Source organism: Helicoverpa armigera, chromosome 18 (assembly GCF_030705265.1).
Source record: "Helicoverpa armigera isolate CAAS_96S chromosome 18, ASM3070526v1, whole genome shotgun sequence".
NCBI classification, from domain to species: Eukaryota; Metazoa; Arthropoda; class Insecta; order Lepidoptera; family Noctuidae; genus Helicoverpa; species Helicoverpa armigera.
In genome coordinates, this window is record NC_087137.1 from 7,849,179 (window position 1) to 7,868,112 (window position 18,934).

The 18,934-nt window shown below is 36.0% G+C and overlaps 1 protein-coding gene across 1 annotated transcript; it reads left to right on the top strand.

The window, feature by feature from the left end:
* Positions 1-2,037: 2,037 nt before the first annotated feature.
* On the top strand, positions 2,038-3,726 carry LOC135118079 (uncharacterized). The gene is made up of 4 exons (XM_064039070.1): positions 2,038-2,139; positions 2,810-2,842; positions 2,940-3,010; positions 3,496-3,726. Exons 1-4 carry the CDS (start codon positions 2,058-2,060, stop codon positions 3,661-3,663), a joined length of 354 nt encoding a protein of 117 aa, XP_063895140.1. The 5' UTR covers positions 2,038-2,057; the 3' UTR covers positions 3,664-3,726.
* The last annotated feature ends 15,208 nt before the right edge of the window (positions 3,727-18,934 follow it).

An 18,934-nucleotide genomic window follows, 5' to 3' on the forward strand; every position in this document is an offset into this window, starting at 1 on the left:
ATTGCGGGTGTCCAGTGGAAGAGGAACGTTACTAGATGCCACCCTCATAAGCCTTCTTTAGAATCCGCCCATTAATTTTAAAATAAAATCACAAATCAATCAAGACCAAGCTTCGGTGGATTGGTTTTGATTTGACAAGGAACACGAACGCCTTGTTAGTTGTATAGTTATCGGCACGAATCTTGAGCTCTGACCTTCACCCGCGCAGAAGTAATTTATTGGGTCCCTTTTGTGGTATGAAGTGAGGCGCGGGGGCGGGCTAAAGCGGTGATTGGCCCGCAGTGCCATCACTCGGGATTGGTTCTTTGCTAATAAATCACTTCTGCGCAGATGTAGGTCAGAGCTCAAGATTCGTGCCAATAAATATAGTAACCGAACACGCCTACTGTACTTGACCTACAAGAAGGCGCCAAACCTAGCTTCCTTATGGCAACTCTGCTATCTTTCCTTCCTCCGTGGCTTGAACCATTGAATGAAAATAAGGCTATTTCAGTGAATCGAATTTAATTTGCATCACAAACGATTCTTGTATGCCTTGCAACGTTTGTGTGACTTTCACTTGAAGTCACTTTGATTTATTTCAGTTGTAAAGGTTGTTTATTTACTTAAACTGTGTTTTGGATAAAATGAACAGTGTTTTCTTCTTCTCAGTATATTCAAAAACCTGAGTAAAGGCAAGTCGAGCTAGGTTTGAGGAAAATTTTGTGGTGCAAAACATTTTGTTAAATTATAGACATTATACAAACGTAACAATTAAAAGCTATGTAATATAAAAACGAATTCCACTGAAATAATTTTTATAAGAAAGCTTATCGAGCGAGTAACAAATTATACAAGCATTTAGCTCAGTACCATTTAGTACTGATTCAATGGTGGAACGAGCTAAGAGACAAACGAGTGAGGAAGTCTATTGATGCTAAGCATCATATTATTCTAAAAAATGATCCTGTCACAATTCGCAATCAATACTAGTCCGTCTATATCCTATCTCATAGTTACCACAATAGTACCTATATCAGTAAAACTAGCAACAACATAGATAACAGACCACAACTAGAACCACTTGAACGTAAAAGCAGTAAACCAGACACACATCGTGACAAACAAATAAACGTCATTGCAAACAAAGCGACCCAGTTTCCAGGCAGTATTTTGACTCATAAAATAAAAATAACATTACATGTAATCTCTGAAGTGCGTGACAATCTGCAATAAGCTTGAGACCGAACCCAATATTTTGTCTATCTCTTGGTTTGCTTACAAAAGATAGATGTAGCTCCATACAAGTAATGTAAAATTTCCATCTCTAGTTAGTAAAAGAACAGATAGATAAGATATAGGGATCGGCTTTAAGCCATTAGTCGCCTCGGATCGTTACGGTTTTACCACCAGATTATGAAGACCCGTCATGTCTTACAAAATATTAAAGGTAAAGGGTCTTATTTATCTGGCGATGAATATTAGACATCTTTATGTTACACCTGTTAAGGACTTAAACTGAATAGATAACAAGAAAATGTATGGTCGTTGTTTTATTGTGGATTGCGTGTCCATTTTGCATGTAGATTATTTGTAAATCTTTCTATTGAGTGTAATTAAATTGTGCTTTGTTGCAGGATCTACAGTACATACTCAAGTTTTGAATTTAAGCATAAAAATCATTAATTATAATTAGGCTGAAAATCATCTATGTAATATTAACGTTTTTTTGCTAGACGGGAAACCTCACGCCATAATCTGACACTAATTTTATTTAAGAAAATTATGCAAAAATAACATAAAAAATACTGAGTATAAAACAAGGGTATGTATGTACATAAGTCAGGCGTTTATACGTATTTTACGTTTCATTTTTATTCATTTTATTTACATTTTCATCTGACAGCATATTTTACTTTACTATATTAAATTTAAGGTACCACAAAAAAACCAATTGCAATGAAATAATAATCAGTCATATCCACAGTTTTCCAACAGCACCGACTCCATACAATATAAGTTTCTAAAGCTTAGCTCTACAGATTTTTTGTCATTAGACGACAGTCGTAGACCCAGCCATGGCGTTTTTATTTGTGACTACGTTCTATCTGACAATTCTGCTCTATTCAATATCAGGCTATTCTAGTAATAGAGATGGAGGTTAGTTCTTTGTTCTATTTGCTACGATTTCCTATTCTTTTGTCTGAATTTTAATTAGCTTTGTTTCTCGTGGGTTTGAAATTTTGTGTTTGCAAACTAGTGCCTTAATTATGATAGGAGATTTTTTGACAATTTCGATTTCTCAAATCAAGACCTTATCGGTGCCTAAGAGTGGAAACCTCGTAAGTGTAAGAGAGGAACTTTTCAGAGGAAAAATATAGGAAATTCTTTGTGACTTATTCTTTCAAGGAACTTAATAGAAAATGCATTTCTGAGGTTTTCACTTATGACGGTCCAGAAATAAATATTATTTGATTAAAATGGCAATTCACGCAGAAATGGCAATCATGAGTCAAAGTATGTAGGTGTCTTTTTTGAATTATTTTGTCTGTGTATTTGTCACTGTATGGAATTAACAGTCAATTGTTTTGAGTAATTCAATACTATCCGAATTGATTGTTTTGACTTTGCTTACAGTAAGTTAAATCTTAATGGAAACATTTGTCACTTTTCAACAAAGTAATTTGATACTCTTTAAGTTTCTAATGAAAGGTAGTTTATTTAGTTTGTGTTTTAGGTAATCTAGGATACTTACTTAAGACCCTTAGCTAATGGTTATTTAAATTAATAATACAAGCGAAGTAATAAATCAATATTCTTTATAAATCAGATACCCCGGAATGGTACTACCCGTTGCATGGAGGTAAGATTTTTTATAATTCATGTCCAAACTTTGTACTGTATTTAATTATTATATTTCTAAACTAAAACGCCCATATTAAAATTGTATTGTTCTCTAGGCTTCAGGTTAGCTCCATCATCCTATGTTGCAATCTGCAATAGGTTTAACCAAATAGCCCGCAGCCAAAAGGTATGTAAAATATATTACCTTTTATTTGAATTTACAATTACACAGTTTTGGTTCCTAATCAACATATTTTGTAAGACTTTAAATTAAACTTGATCGAATTTGTTATATCAATTTTAAGAAAACGTCTAACTTCGTTGAAATAGTTGCTTGAAATGTTTTTTAACGCGACTTATTAAAAGGGGTGAAGACATTTCTTAAAGCAGATTTCGAATTTCGGGATGCCTATTGGTTAGGATTTTAATTGTCACCCAAATTAATTTAAGCGTGTCATTCTTTGGTATTGAACAGGGGTTATACAGGGGGTTGAAATAGCCGCGAAACGCTTCGATGGTACGGCCGTGCCCGCTTTGCTCGAGTCTTTGCTGGGGCACTGCCGTGCCCTCAGATCATTCTAAAGCACTGAAAGTATTATTTTTTAATCTGTATTTTATTTTACGATTCCTTCATCTCGAATAATAATAATATTTTATTTATTTATTTCACAGTTAATATGCCTGCTATGCAAAGGTCTGGATCCATCATGTTTCTTGCCTATGTCCCACTCCACTTCTACGACTTCTACAACACCGCCTTCGACTTCTCCGACAACGACTATGCCTAGCTCTCCGACTACAATGACTGCTGCGACTACTCCGGCTGAACCTGCAGCATGAGAATTTTTATGTTTGTAATATAGTTCTGAAGTAATGATTTCGAATTTTATGTTATGATTTTAGAGTTTGGAGATATGTAATATTTTTAAAACTTTTTCAAATAATTGTTTTTTTTTTAAGAATACTACTTTCGCCTTGAAAATATACAATCTATCATTTACTTATTGTTACTTGTATATTATGTTTGTGCTTCTACTGTACAACGTCCCAAAAATATCTCGCAAGAGAATAAAACAATCGTGTCCAGAGCAAGACAATTTATTGCACATAAAACTGCATAGGTCGTATATCGGCGGAGAATCTTAACACCGCGATGTAGAAAAATGACGTTTCGGCACAGCGCCATCTGTTATCGAATTGCGGTACTAACGGTAAACAAACTTTATCGATTTTGTATGGCAGTTTCACGTAGTATTATAAATTATGTAAACAGAATAGACATTCCGCCCACCATGGACGGCACTGTCCATCAACCAAATCATGACAATATTAACTTAAATTAATTTGGTTTTGACAATGCATAAAAATCTAAACTAAAGCCTTATGTCTACAATACAAGAACATGCTTTATGTAAACACAAATACAATAAACAACAAAAAAAAACAAGTGAAATATACAAGTTCATTCCTTAGGTAACAAACATACAAAAAAACAACAGTAAAAACAAGTGAAAGATACAAAATCATTCAAGTAGATTCACAACCGTGTATAAGAAATGTAAAATAAACTATATATAAACTTCAACAATATGGTGATAAACAACAACTAAGTAGTTACAGGTAACATAATTAATTTAGATATGGGTCTTTTAATCTCACTATTTTTACAGCGTATTGTTACAACGCGAGTAATATTGTCCAAACCTGGATGCTTATTTGTAACGATACCGTATAGCCATCGAGCAGGTGGAAGACCATCTTCCTTCACCAGAACTACGTCTCCAATCTCAGGTTCAGGCTTACAGTCTGTCCATTTATATCGGTGTTGCAATTGAGTTAAGTACTCCAGTGACCATCTACGCCAGAAATTTTGAAGCATTTTCTGTGTAAGATGCCACCGCTTCAGATTACTAACAGACGAATTTTCATAATTAACGTCGGGTACCGTTACCAGAGGTTCACCCACGAGAAAGTGCCCAGGCGTCAATGGAGATGAGTCCTCTGGATTGTTAGAAAGCTGACAAATAGGCCTTGAGTTTAGGCAGGCCTCAATTTGAGCCAGCACAGTTGTCATTTCTTCAAAAGTCAATGTGCTGGTGCCTATAATTCTTTTTAAATGGTGCTTCGTGGACTTGACACCCGCCTCCCACAATCCTCCAAAATTTGGAGCATGGGGAGGTATGAAATGCCAAGTCGTACCATTCATAGAAAGGAAATCAGCTATTTCCGAAGCTACCATAGACCTTTCAGCGTTGAATAATTGTCGCAATTCTTTCGCACTACCAACAAATGTGGTCCCGTTATCACTCCACAGGTCCAATACTCGGCCACGTCGGGCTACAAAACGCTTAAAAGACGCTAGAAAACTCTGAGCAGTCATGTCGCTGACAACCTCGAGGTGAATAGCCCGAGTGGACATGCAGACAAATAAGCAGATATATCCCTTCGTAGAGTGATGACCACGACCTTTAGAGCTTCGGACGCTGATTGGACCAGCGTAATCTACCCCACTGCATTGAAACGGCTTCTGAACAGACACCCTGGACTTCGGTAACTGACCCATCATTGGTTGATGTGTTTGTGTGGAATGTCGAATACAAATTACACACTTATGAACGTGTTGCCTAACGAGAGTCTTTGCATTGAGTATCCAGTATTTGGATCTTAAGTAATTCAGCATCAATTGCGGCCCGCCATGCAAAGTTCTCTCGTGAGCCTCTGCTATCAAAAGATTGGTAAAGTGTGATTTGTGAGGAATCAAAATGGGATGCTTCATATTATCATTAATAGAAGCGCGGTGCAAGCGGCCGCCAACTCTTAAGATGCCATCATCGTCGAGAAAAGGGCTCAACGAGGTAAGTTTAGTATTCTTATTTAATTTACGATTCTTCTTTACAGCTTCTATTTCATCACTAAACGACTGGAGTTGGCAGAGTTTGACACAGGTAAGTATAGCTTCATTTAATTCCTTTGTAGTAAGCCAAGTAGTTAGTTTAATTCTATCACATTCTAATTCCTTCATCCATAGAAACCTTCTACAATAAGCTATTACTCTTACTAACCTACTGAACTTAGAAAATCTAGTTAAAATACTATCATCAAATTCTACTGCAGTTGCATGACACTTTGTTTTTATCTTTCTTTCTTCTAACGTAGTTCCTTGAATATTTGCTCTATTATAATCTATTTTATCATTCTGTAACCATACTGGACCCTTTTTCCAGAGTTGCAGGTCACTACATTCAGAAGGACTAACCCCCCGAGATGCGCAATCTGCTGGATTTTCCGACGACACCACATGTGACCACTGACTTCTATCCATTATGGTAAGTATTTCGGAAACACGATTCGCGATGAACGTTTTCCACCGACTAGGGTGGCTGCTTAACCACGCCAATACGACGGATGAGTCTGTCCACGCATGTAAGTGCTGCTTGGGAACTTCTAGGGTTGTAGCAACTTCCTCAAGAAGTTTTGCAAGCAAGACAGCTCCACAGAGCTCTAAACGAGGGATTGATACCTGCTTAACAGGAGCAACCTTAGTCTTTGCAGTCACCAAGTTTGTTTGAATGTGTCCTTCTCTGTCAATGATGCGAACGTATACCACCGCGGCGTATGCTACATTGGATGCATCTGAAAAGCCATGTAATTCTAGAACTCTGTTATCTTTGCTAGAGTTGATCCAACGAGGCAGACGAAACTTAACAAGGTTACGAAGGTTTTCTCGAAAGTCAAGCCATTCTTTCAGCAATGGTGCAGGTAGTTCTGCATCCCATTCGATCCCAGTCATCCATATTCGTTGAATGAACACCTTCGCAGTAATGATTGTCGGTGCTAACCATCCAAGGGGATCGAATAATCGTGCTATGTCTGAAATAACCTTACGCTTCGTAACTGGTAAATCTAGCTCCTTAAGTTGAATTGTGTAAACGAACTCGTCATTGTCTTTGTCCCACGTTAAGCCTAATATTTTCGAAATAGCATCAGTTTTTAATACCATGTTCCCTTGTGTTTGTGATATTTGTTGACCGTCTTCAATTAATTTTAATAGTTCTTCGTTGTTACTAGCCCACTTTTGAAGCTGAAACCCTCCACGTTTAAGTAACTCAGTTATCTGCTTATATATTTCTACTCCCTCTTCTATGGTTTGACAGCCTGCCATAAGGTCATCCATGTAGAAATCTGAAAGAACACGGGTTTTTGCTAAAGGGAATTCAGCGCCTTCGTCCTGAGCTAACTGCTGCAATGATCTTACTGCCAGGTAAGGCGCCGATGAAGTTCCAAAGTTACTCGCAAATGACGTAACACCTGAATTTCGTCATCTGGATTCTCCCGCCATAATATGCGCTGAAAATCTGTGTGTTCATCGCATACCCTAACCTGCCTGTACATCTTAACGATGTCTGCGACCAGACAGATAGGTTCACGAAGCCACCGCATGATAATATGACGAAGATCAGGTTGTAGAGGAGGACCCACCATTAAATCGTGATTAAGAGACACTCCGTTGCTGCCTACACATGATGCATCAAACACAATGCGCAACTTTGTTGTACTCTTGTCGTTTCGAATGACGGCATGATGAGGTAGGTACACAGCACTTTCCTTGTCACTATCTCGTACTATATCCATATGATTCAGATCTAAGTACTCCTTGATAACCGCTGAATACTGAGCCTTGAAGTCTGGATTCTTTAGAAATCGCTTTTCTAAGGTTAAAAAGCGTTTGAGAGCAATGTCCTTTGATCCCCCATATTTACAAGCAGGATCACTTGACCTAAAGGGCATGTGCACAATATAGCGACCAGATTCATCTCGTTTAGTCGTGCCCTTGAATATCTCTTCGCACTTCTGCTCTTCTGGGGTCAAGTACGCCTTATCGTTAAGGCCTTTGGGCTCAGCTTCTAGCTCCCAGAATTTTTTAAGGAGTGCATTTTCTTCTGTGATAGTAGAATGCAGTGTAACGACGGTATTGTGGCAGGTTTCGCTTTGGTTGATTTCACCTACTTGACCAGATAAGATCCATCCTAGTCTTGTGTTTTGCGCGATGAGTTGACTGGATGAACCTTTGATTAAACCTTCTAACAAAATCTGGCCATAAACTTCGGCGCCTAAAAGCAAGTCAATCTTGTTCGGCGTATCGAACGAAGGATCTGCTAAAGCCAAAGACGAAATTGTGGTTAAAACGTTTGCCATAACTTTCCTTTCCGGTAAAATAGTCGTTAACTTCTTTAAAACATAAGCCTTAACCGTGATAATAAAACTAGGGTCAATGCGTGATTTAACCTTAATAAGAACCATCGAATTTAGTGGAATTGATGACTTGTCTTGATCACAACCTATACCTGAAATTGAACCCTTAGTTGGTATTCTTTTAAGACCTAAGAGCTGGACTGCGGACTCCGTCACAAACGAAGCCTGAGATCCCTGGTCTAACAGGGATCTTAATACTATAGCAGTACCGCTCTTTGATTCCGCTGCAATCAGCGCAGTAGCCAATAATATTTGGCTATGACTATTAGCAAAACAACTAACAATATTGGTGGAATTACTCTGGTTTGAAGTGGTAACAGCTGACCCACTACCTTCAACAACTTGATCCGGGTTGTTACTATCACCACCTGATTTGGAGACGTTTTTGAGATGAAGAAGACTATGATGCTTCCTTTTACATATATGACATCTAGAAGACTGGCGGCATGCATATACGGAGTGATTTGCCCCTAGACAATTATAACATAAACCATTTGTTTGGACAAAATTACGACGCTTTTCAATATCGAGACCGGCAAACCTTTTACAATTAGCAAGCTTGTGGTTATCCTGACAACATATACACAATGTAGTAGACACATGAAGTGATTTGACTGGCACATTACGATTGGACTGACGACCTTGACCTTTGTTATCTAAAAATTCCAAAGACCGAAATCTTTGTTCAAGAAAAGATTTGAACTGATTCATTGTAGGCAATTCGTCTGAACAATCGCTAATTTTCATCTCCCATTGTTTACGTGACTCAGTGTCTAGTTTTAAACTCAATACATAAATAACTATTACATCCCAATACTCAACCCTTATACCTAAATTTTGCAAAGCATGTAAACATTCATTGGAAGTATCTAATAATTCCTTAATCGCACTAGAAGATTCCGTTACAATATTCTTTTGACTCATAAAACGTTTAATTATACAATTTGCTAAATACTTTTTGTTATTATAGCGATTTTCTAATTGACTCCAACAAGTTGCATAATTACTACTAGTAATAGGAATGTGCCGTAAAAGACCTTCAGCCTCTCCAGACAAATGTGATTTCAAATAGTGCAACTTTTGAACATCGTCAAGTGCACTGTTATCGTGTATTAAGGATTTAAACAAGTCTCTAAAACTAATCCATTCAGAATAACTTCCGCTAAACATAGGCAATTCAATTTTAGGTAATTTCACAAAAGATGTCTCTTTAGAACCCTTCGCAGAAGATTCAAGCACTTTAGCTGAACTATCGGAACAAACAATTTTTTTCAATGCTTCCTTCAACTCTGCTTTATACTCGGTAAATAATTCTTCCGTAGTCTCGTAAACATTTTTTAAGTTATATTCAGATTTTTCGTAATCCATGGACTTAACAGATGACACAATTTTCATGTGAGTTTCAAAAAAAGCTGACCAGTTAGCTTCTAAATTTTCTAGTCTAGTTTCTATATAAGAACTAGTTAGTCGCTCCTTAGGTGATTTCTTAAAATTAGACCTTGCCTTACTGATGGTAGATTGTAAATTAAATTGTAAGTTACTCAACGCTTCCATGTTGAAATATTAAAGTCTTTCACTAATTTTATACTAAGTCCGTGGCCAACACGTAAAAAATCACAAGTCGTTTAACGTATTAAACTTCGCTGCAAAATCGGGCATAGGTTCCCCGTAGTTCACTTTTTATTGAAATTATTCTAAGTCCATGCACACGTTAAAATTTTCTAAGTCCAAATTGTTAAGTAAAATTTTCTAAGTTAATAAGGTCTAAATTTGCTTGAAATTTTATTAAGTCTCAATGTATTAATTTTGTCACTTTGAAATTATAAAGTACTCACAGTTTGTCTTCGTAACACAACACTTCACCACTCACTCACTTATACTCGTCGCAATGATATGCGGGGTACTCCTCCCCCCGCACCGCAGCCGCTCACGCCAACAGGAACCAGCAGCGCCAGCGCCGACCGTTGTGTACCACTAGTACATACACGCGTACGCGCCTAACATAAACGGCCCGCCGATGCCGCTCGCGCTGACGTCACACTCGCGGCAGGTTGACCGTGCAACCCTACGACACCGTATGACGATGCACACCAGTCCTTCACCCGGTTCCGAAGGACCACTTTGTACAACGTCCCAAAAATATCTCGCAAGAGAATAAAACAATCGTGTCCAGAGCAAGACAATTTATTGCACATAAAACTGCATAGGTCGTATATCGGCGGAGAATCTTAACACCGCGATGTAGAAAAATGACGTTTCGGCACAGCGCCATCTGTTATCGAATTGCGGTACTAACGGTAAACAAACTTTATCGATTTTGTATGGCAGTTTCACGTAGTATTATAAATTATGTAAACAGAATAGACATCTACTCTATATTAAAAATTGACCCTTCATATCTAATACCAGCTATTTAGAAATATGTCCCACTCGACTTCTACGACTTCTACTACAACGGCTCCGACTTCTCCGACAACGACAAAGCCGAGCTCTTCGACTACAACGACCGCTGCGACTACTACGGCTGAAGCTGCAGCATGAGAATTTTTATGTTTGTTATATAGTTCTGAAGTAATTTTGAATGAGTTATGATTTAGAGTTTGGAGATATGTAATATTTTAAGTTAGGTCCCACTTTTCCCTCGAGTTTCTACAGTACTTACTGTGTAAAGGAAGGATTATGAAAAGAATTACACGACTTCTTACCAGGTAAATTGGACTCTTCTTGTCTCACGGCTACCATGCTCTCTGAGTATGATAGCCATTGTGTTAGCTACGCTTGTGGCTCAAGATTATTTTATAACTGTCATAAATAGAGAATGGATTTTGATCTTTTGATTTTATAAGCTGTATTGTTATATGTTATGTAATAAATAAAATAATGTAGAACGCTAGCTACCTTTTAAGTATTTTTTTGATAGATTAGATTCTAACAAGGTAAAGAAATATTGAGCTGTATCTCTACATTATTTTGACGAATAAGAAGCTTGTGAAAAAAATGTTTTAATAAAACAACATTCTTCCTTTTGGGAATAGTTCCTTCAACATAATATTACTTAATAATATATTATCTATGAAAACCAGCCTTTCTACTACCTACCAACAACCTAAGCCCAGCTACATAGTACCAAACATCCTTACCCTTCATTCACCCAGAAAATAAGGGGTGTAACAAGTTAATTAAGTTGTGACGTCATCCGTAAGCACCCGTCAGACGCCTAGCAAAAGGTCTGACAGGCAAGTCTGATCATGGTCATTATATTGACAGCATCATCGCTGGTCGAACGTGAAATTCCTTTGACAACCTCGTTAACAGTAGGTGTTACAGATTTTGTAGAGGGAATTTGTTGTGACAAGGTGAGGTGAAAGAAATAGTTTTTAGGGTTCCGTGAGCAATTGGAAAAAAAATTATCTTAATTTTCTGTTCGTCTTTTCTGTCCGTCAGTCTGTTATCAGGCCGTTTCTTATGAACCATGATTCAAAATGACAGACGTTCTACATATGTATGTATTGTGACAATAAAATAATGAAAAAATGTTTAGTTTTATCATCCATGTTCAACGTTATAAAGCTGATAATTAATATGATTGTTTAATTGAACTTGATGATCTCAGGTACTTTTGATTTATGGAACTTCTTTCAATGTCTACCCGTGTTACAAGAATACTCTAAGGCTGTTTTTAATCTGGAATTAATTAGGTACAAGCCCTTATCCCTCTATAACATTACTCTAAGATGAATAAAATAGACCATCCTTATCAAATTCCTAGAAAAATATCATTTAGTAAGCTTTTTAGTATGCGATATTTATCTTTGCAACATATTGTAGCATAATAATAAGGCGGGAAACTAGCAGTATCCTCGCACTGTTAAATAAAATAATCCGTGAAGCGAGCGAGATTAAAAACAGCTGTCTGCGTATTGTCTTTTGATAGGCTGACAGGCATATAAGTACGCGAGGCAATATTAGTATCTAAAGTTTGCTAACACTTCGTAATACAATACATATGCCATGTGTGTAACTATTTTTCTTCCGTTGATGTGACCTTATCCTTAACATAGGTATAGGAAAATGCGGAAGTGTGTCTGTCTGTGGCGCTTTCACGCAAAATCTACTGACCCTAATTAAATAAAATTTGGTACAGACGTAGTCTAAAACTTGAGAAAGGTAATAGCTTAATTTTTGTCCAGGTACAGGAAGTAGTTACTTTAAGATATTACCTTAAGAGAGTGGTTTGTTCCTACTAGTTCTATTCCTAAGATCTACGATACAATAACAGTTACCACTTATAACTATCACTCTATTACTATGGCTTATTATATTCCTGGTGACTAATAACTTAAAAGTCGACAAATGTTGGCAACAAATAAAATAACTTGCCAGCGATTAAATATTTTCGCGACTATTATAATATGTAAGGTTCAAAATTAAGGGTGTTATAAAAACTAAAAACTAGCAGCTGCGTTTGGGTAGCAAATAAACTATACCAGTCAATTGAAATATTAGGTGAGGAGCTATTTATAATGACTTGGCGACTAATAATGTTAGTTGGGTGGCAAAGATAATATGTTACCAACTATTTCGTGCCGACTAAAAACCCAGTTTCAGGCTTCGCTTTGTGGATAGCTCTAATTATGAAAAGGAGTACAATAAAAAGGAATAAGAGTTAATTATTAATATTGTGTATCATAATTTCATGAAAACGGCGGAAGGTGCGGTGGTATTATCTCACTTGGCGCACTATGAAGATGGTAGAATTTAATTTGGATTCATTTTATTTAGCATATAACCTTCAATTAAAAAAACATTGTATTAAAAATTGAAGTTAGTGACGAAAACGAATCGCTGCAAAACCGACTCCACGTAGTCTTGTCTGCCCTACCCCTAGAGTGCAATTCAAAACCGCGTAGGCGCGGCGGGGCGAGGCGGCCTGCGAGTGGTGAGCGTGAAAACCATCTGCGACTATAGGCTCGCATGGGACCGCCGGAGCCCCGCAGCGCCGGAGCCGTGACAGAAGTCATGCTTGCTGCATGTTACATGCTTACTTCCATGCTATTCACCTATAATTTTGAAAATAACAGCCGCAAAATATTTTTTATTCATGCCATTTTAGACTATATTTAAAGCTATTAAAAAGTCGCACAATATATTTATAATATGAGCTAGTTTATATTTATTCTTCATCCAAACAATTTTAAATAGAACCTGATTTGTATTATTTATGAATGCCCATTTTCTATTTTATTGTCATCATTAAGTTTTCGCTTAGATATTAATTCAGTTGCCAAAAGAAAAACTTGATGCTAGTTTAAATTAAAACGGACCTCATAACTGATTTATTAATATGCTACCTTTTACTTATTATGATACTCCTTTTTAGCTGCCAACCCATTATAAATGGTACCCACTCTATTATTTTTTAAAACCTATATTCGTTTTACTTAGTCGCCGCGTTAAATACATGCCTATTACTATTACTCTTACACATACTAAAATATGCCCAAAATTAATAGAAAATCAATTTCCATAATCAAGATCCTCAGCTGCGCCAAGCTGTTCATAGCATTGTTCCGTGATTGGATAACACTAGCACTATTATGCGGGAGCGCTCGAGTGGTTTGTAATCTTCTCGTGACGTCATCCGAGAAACTAATTTTGATTAGTACATTCTCATTTGCCTTGATAGATTGGAATTTGATATTGTGTAGGAACCTCTGTTTTTTGTTAGCTGGTGTCCTAATTTGCTTTTAGACCTGAAAGGCTCAATAGATTTTTGTTTATTTATACTTACCTATTTTAACTGTTCCTTTAGCTATGTACTGCCTAATGTTGCTATGCCATAAAAAAACTTATACTCGAAAAGCCTTCCTCGATAAAATAGGCTATCAAATACCTACTGAAAAAATTGTTCATGTAATCGGTCTAGAAGTTCCTAAGAGTACCGCGAAAATACGAATATACTATTCGTCAGCTTTAAAATATTAGTAGATACAGATTTAACACATAAGTATTTCGGAAATAGCAGAGGCATGTTTTGGGTCAACGCAAAAACTTGAAAATAATTTTCCCTCAGTTTTACCTACATTTTCTATTTATATTTTGAGAACTAAATAATCTGTATATTTTGGATGTTTTTATGCAAGTTAAACTAAAACTAAAACCATTTACGTTGTTTTATTTATTTCAGCTTTTTCATACTGTTGACGTCGACCGAGTGTTTGCATTGAATTCGCTTTTAAACATTTATTCACTTACTCATATTTTTGGATAATACTCGGTCATTTTGTTAAATAAAGTTGCATACATTTTTAAGTGTGCACTTTATATGTTTTGAATGGAATGGGAATAAAAATATTTTGTTGATTCAATGGTTTAGTAGTCTCTTTTAAATCCTTACTAATACCTATTGTAAATGTGAAAGTAGCTTTATATATTTTTGCGCTTTCACACCAAAACTACTGAGTCGATTTTTAATAAAGGTACACGGATAGTCTAGGGCTTGAGAAAAAATTTACTAGTATTAGGGTGCCTGAAAGTAGTACTGACCCTCAGTGAATTGGTAAAAGCGCGCGGACCAAGTAGTATTTATCTACTTAAGATATAAAGAACGATGTAAGTAATGAAGTTATACATAAACATTATACATACACGTATGAATGTGTACGTATTTTCCTTGTTCTAAACACAAACAATTCTCAACAAATGATTGTTTTCCTTCCCTGTTTACTTCCGAACCATCAGAATTTGCTTTCACATTTGTTTTTTATATTATCTTCTTATCTTTTCCGCGAAACTTTCCCCGTAATACTTAAATGTCTCTCTTCAGAACTTTGTTCTGACAATGTACAACTTCTGACGGGACATGACGTGTACCGTGTTCTGAATTTTAAAGTGGTTTTTATTGTTTTTCATGAGCTTGAGGTAAAGTTGTCATTATTTTTTCATTACTGAAATGTTTTAAAGTAAGTAATTAAAAATTTGTGGCTTTTTGGACCAAGTTTTACTTCGAATAGGGTTTTTCAGGTGCTTAAGAAGCTTCAACTAGTTGCTTTGCGACTGTACAGTCGGCTGACAGTTTGACAATGTTTTTAACAAAAAATTTTGATTCCAATCAATGTTTTCAGCACATTGAATATCGGCTAAATAACCGATCTTTGTAATGTGCGGACAATCATTAATCTATGAGCCGAAACAAACTATCGGCCGACTAAAAGTTTGTAGAGCGCGGTGCTCTTATTATAAAACTTAACATTGTTTTTGTATGTAACGGTACTTTTAAATATGAAATCCCATCAAAAACATTAAATGTAAAAAAAGCCAATCCTCTACGCAGTTCCTCCACCGTAAAAAGTTTTGAGATCGCATAGAAGCCAAGTCCTGTTCAACTTTAATTGTAATAATAAATCAACATTTTGTGACTATATCAATTAAATAGTTTTGTTCATATGACAATAATATTGACTTGGCCATGAGCACAATAAACTACAAATATAATACGGCATATCTTGGAGAGGTGAAAGTCAAACATGGAGTTTAATATCACAGAATTAAATACATTTAGTTTATTCAATCGTTACTAAATGACAGTCAGTATCATCCATCACTGAACTGCACATGTACTATGGCGGATGTTTAGTCCATGATGATCTCAAATTCTGAGTCTTTTAAGTCCTTGTCTAAGTTCTTCAGTGCATAATCAGTTCAATCGTAAAATCATGTCCATATAGAATTTATCAATTCAATGGTATTTACACATTATTACAAGGAGCGACTTTTAACTTGTGCTCATGGCCAAGACAATATTATTGTAATATGAACAAAACTATTTAATTGATATAGTCACAAAATGTTGATTTATTATGACAATTAAAGTTGAACAGGACTTGGCTTCTATGCGATCTCAAAACTTTTTACGGTGGAGGAACTGCGTAGAGGATTGGCTTTTTTTACATTTAATGTTTTTGATGGGATCCAATTTATTTTTTGTAGGTCTCTTTCTTCTCTAAGTATCTCTTTCTTCTATAGTATATAACAAACTAAATTAACTTACATGCAACTAACTAAATATATAACAAACTAAATATGTACACCTAGTTAGCACGTAAACAACATTTTTTTAAAATAAACTAATAGTTTTCGAAATTGACGAATTTTTGAATCAAATATCTTTCAGAACAAAAGAGATTTATTTCAGAGGTAGATGGCGCTATCACATGTAATTATTTGATTTTTTTTAAAAGTACTACTTATAATAAGCTATGTAACGAAACCATAGCGCGATTTAGACCAGGACAACGCCATCTATCGAGCGAGCATGCAGTATGTATCGCACTGCATTCATATGAAAGATTTTATCATTGTTCATTTCATTTTAACCTAGCTTTTTTATTCATATGTATGTATATTTAATACATAATAACAATATACCACACTACGTAACAATAAAACAAATAGTAACATTTTGTACATAAATAAATAACAAAGTTATCAATGCAGTCAAAATTCATACACAATGTTCTTGAAAAACCGCAAATATAAATTTGTTTCCTATTTTTTTATTAAGTTTTAAGGTTTTTATAATTTTCCCTTTATATGTAGCTAGTAACCTATCCTGGTGCCAAATTTGAAGGTTCTACGTTTGCTAGAAGTACCTTAGACTTTTGATGATCGGTCAGTGAGTGAGTCAGTGACAAAATGGTGTAACTTTGATCGCTCATAACTCGTAAACTATTTATTCAAATATCTTGTAATTTTGAGACTGAGCTTGTTCTAATACTTACTCTTGGTCATCGAAAACCTAAACTCATAGCTTTGTTCACATGGAAGTTACAGGGGGCTGAAATAGCCGCGAAACGCTTCGAGAAAAGATGGTACGGCCGTGTCCGCTTTGCTCGAGTCTTGGCTGGGGCACTGCCGTGCCCTCAGATATGTAGTTTCTAACTATAAAACCAAATACACACCTATGTATATCTAGGTATCTGTAACTCTCGTACAAATATTTCTTCAAGCGCGAAACGAAAATACGCTTCACAGCGCCGCAGCAGATGGTCACTCAAACGCCTACCGTGCAAAATATTTAACTATTTTGTACCAGATTTATAATATTCTAACAAGAGGTTTTACATGACCAAGTTAGGCTGGTATCTGAACTATATAACTACTAATATTAGGGGACAGTCTGGTATATTGTACCAGTTTTCAGTTCCAGCGAAATATCTTGGTACTATGTTGATGAAAACGAACCACTTTTCTACATTACATAGATCATTAAACCTTTCATCTTATATCGCAATGTCTGAATCGTAGTCTTAAAGGGTTTTTTCAGAATAATCGATTTCCCAAAAGCTTTCCATTAGTATTTTGCTTTGGTACATGCGCCAGTCGCTGGACCCGCACGTTTTATAAATGCATGTAACCTGCGCATGTGCCTCAACATGCGCAAGCTACTTGCACCGTGTAGATGCACCCTAAAACTTTGCTTGAACGAGCCAATTTAGGAACTACAGGTCCGGTTTAAAAAAAAATCCTTCAGTGTAATCTATCAGACAATCTATTGAGAAAGGCTATAGGCAATTTTTTATCCCGACAAACGTAGTAATCCCTAAGGCTTGAGAATGAAATTGCTAGTGTAAGCTAGATCAAATCAGATTTTTATTGAAAGGAAACAAAAAAAACGGATATAATTTTGCTAAAACATTTTATTAGACACTGTTTTCTATAATTTTCATGTCTTCGGAAATAAGTAGCATCGAAATAGTTTCCATCAATATTTTAATGGGAATGAGAACGGTGCTTAGTTCTTCCATGTTGGTTTGCTGAAGATGGCGACATCTGAAAACAAACGATGCTATTATAAAGAGACAAGCAATTTTAAAATCTGTGCTCTTAGAATCAAAGTCGAATGTTGCGTGGATCTTGAGGTAAGTAACTAACGTGGAAGTCTTTCCAATGTATTTACCTACAATTGTTATTTACTTCTACAAAATAGCTATTAAAGGCAGTGCTTTATGAAATACTGATACTGAAAAAGTTCTTAACTCAATAGTATACAAGCAATTTGATACTAAAGATTTTAAAGCATTTTTGGGAACGTTTATCAAAAAGGGCTGTGAATTTTGCCTTACAATGAAAACCTCTATAGCACATCACAGGAAGGAAATTGAATTCAGTATGGGTCCTAGTTAGTTTTTTTTTTCATTGATCTACCTAAGAGTTAAAACTATAAAAATTGATAGTTATACACAGCTTCGTTGGGAGTCTCTTTTTCATTTTAGCCATAACAGCAGGGATCGTTTTTTAACGTGGTGTCCTATGTAAGTGACGAGAAAAAAGTTAATTGGTAAAAGCTAGAGCATGGTGTCCAATGTAATTGACGAGAAAAAAGTTAATTGGTAAAAGCTAGAGCATGGTGTCCAATGTAATTGACGAGAAAAAAGTTAATTGGTAAAAGCTAGAGCATGGTGTCCAATGTAATTGACGAGAAAAAAGTTAATGCTAATTTAGTACCTAGTACACATACTTTAACTTATGCCTAACAGGAAATCACATCCCATACCACACCTAACTAAACACGTTAACATAATCTTCATAAGCGTATAAACCACCGCCTCACAATAGCCCATTATAATTTACATATTGTTCAACAACAATACCTGTAGACTATGGCTATTGTTCAATCCGCCTAGGCCATAGAGAACAAAATGACTACCGGAGATATCATACCGCAAAAACTCCTAAGAAAGTAGCACACCAACATGCGGATGTTCGGGGAACGAGGAACGTTACTAGCTCCACCGTTACACGCCTTCTACCGTACATTATTTTCAAAACAAAATCTCCAGTCAATCAAGACCAATCT